Source organism: Haliaeetus leucocephalus, unplaced genomic scaffold, assembly GCF_000737465.1.
Source record: "Haliaeetus leucocephalus isolate CR32 unplaced genomic scaffold, Haliaeetus_leucocephalus-4.0 Scaffold177, whole genome shotgun sequence".
Lineage (NCBI taxonomy): Eukaryota > Metazoa > Chordata > Aves > Accipitriformes > Accipitridae > Haliaeetus > Haliaeetus leucocephalus.
Window position 1 is genome coordinate 164,296 of NW_010972613.1, and position 845 is coordinate 165,140.

Consider the following 845-nt stretch of genomic DNA (forward strand, 5'->3'; position numbering starts at 1 on the left):
CTGGCGCCGCCTCCCCGGCGGTTACCGGTAACGCAGCCGTTCACGGCCGTCGGCTTCTGTGCCGTCACGACGTAGTTGTAGGACATGGCGGCGGTCGGTAGGCCGGGGCAGGACCGAGACAAGACGCGGCGAGCACCGGGAGCGAGGCCTGGGGCGGCCTCTCCGCCGCCGCCGCCGCCGCCACCACCACCGCCCCTTCCGCCCGCCGCCGCTGGGACGTCAGCGGAAGGGGCGGTGTGGGGCCGCTCTAGGCCGCTGGGAGGACCCGGAGGAGCAGACGAGAGGACCGGTGGGGAAGGGGGATGCTCTGGGGGTTCCTGCTTTGGGGGGGGAATCTCCACTTGGGGATCCCCGCTGGGGAGGGGATGCTCCCACCCCATATCCCGGTGGGGGAGGTCCCCACTTGGGGGGGATGCAGCCCCCCTGCTCCTTCCACTGCATCCCAGGAGGGGGTCCATGGTGGGGGTGCACCCCCTTCTCCCCCCCACACACCCCGAGAGGGGGTCCTCACCGGGGAGGGGGTGCATCTACCCAGGTCCCATGCTCAGAGGAGGTTCCCGATGCTGGGGTGCATCCACCCTCGTCCCCCCCCACCCCAAAAGGGGGTCCTTGCTTGGGGGGGTGCACCCACCCTGGTCCCCCCCTTCCCCTCTGCCCCAGGAGGGGGTCCCTGCTCAGGGGGATGCTCCCCCCCGGTCCTCCCCCACCCTAGGATGGGGTCCCTGCTTGCGGGGGGGGGGTGTGCTCCCATCCTGGTCCCCCACCCCATGAGGGGGTCCCGGCTGCGATGCTTGTCCAACCCTGCCCCCCCCCCCCCCCCCGGGGCAGGTCCCCGCTTCGCAGAG

At 72.7% G+C, this 845-nt stretch overlaps 2 protein-coding genes across 3 annotated transcripts in view; one reads left to right on the plus strand and one right to left on the minus strand.

The window, feature by feature from the left end:
• The window catches only part of DDB1 (damage-specific DNA binding protein 1, 127kDa), a 16,789-nt gene extending 16,604 nt beyond the window's left edge, over window positions 1-185 (minus strand). For both annotated transcript variants that reach the window (XM_010564256.1, XM_010564255.1), the window contains exon 1: window positions 26-185. In XM_010564256.1, the coding sequence (XP_010562558.1) occupies window positions 26-86 (61 nt within the window). In that variant the 5' untranslated portion in view covers window positions 87-185. The remainder of the gene's footprint in view (window positions 1-25) is intronic.
• Window positions 186-244: 59 nt separating this feature from the next.
• Window positions 245-845, plus strand: part of DAK (dihydroxyacetone kinase 2 homolog (S. cerevisiae)) — a 4,742-nt gene continuing 4,141 nt past the window's right edge. The window contains exon 1 of the mRNA XM_010564359.1: window positions 245-289. The gene's annotated coding sequence lies outside the window, so the exon portion shown is untranslated. The remainder of the gene's footprint in view (window positions 290-845) is intronic.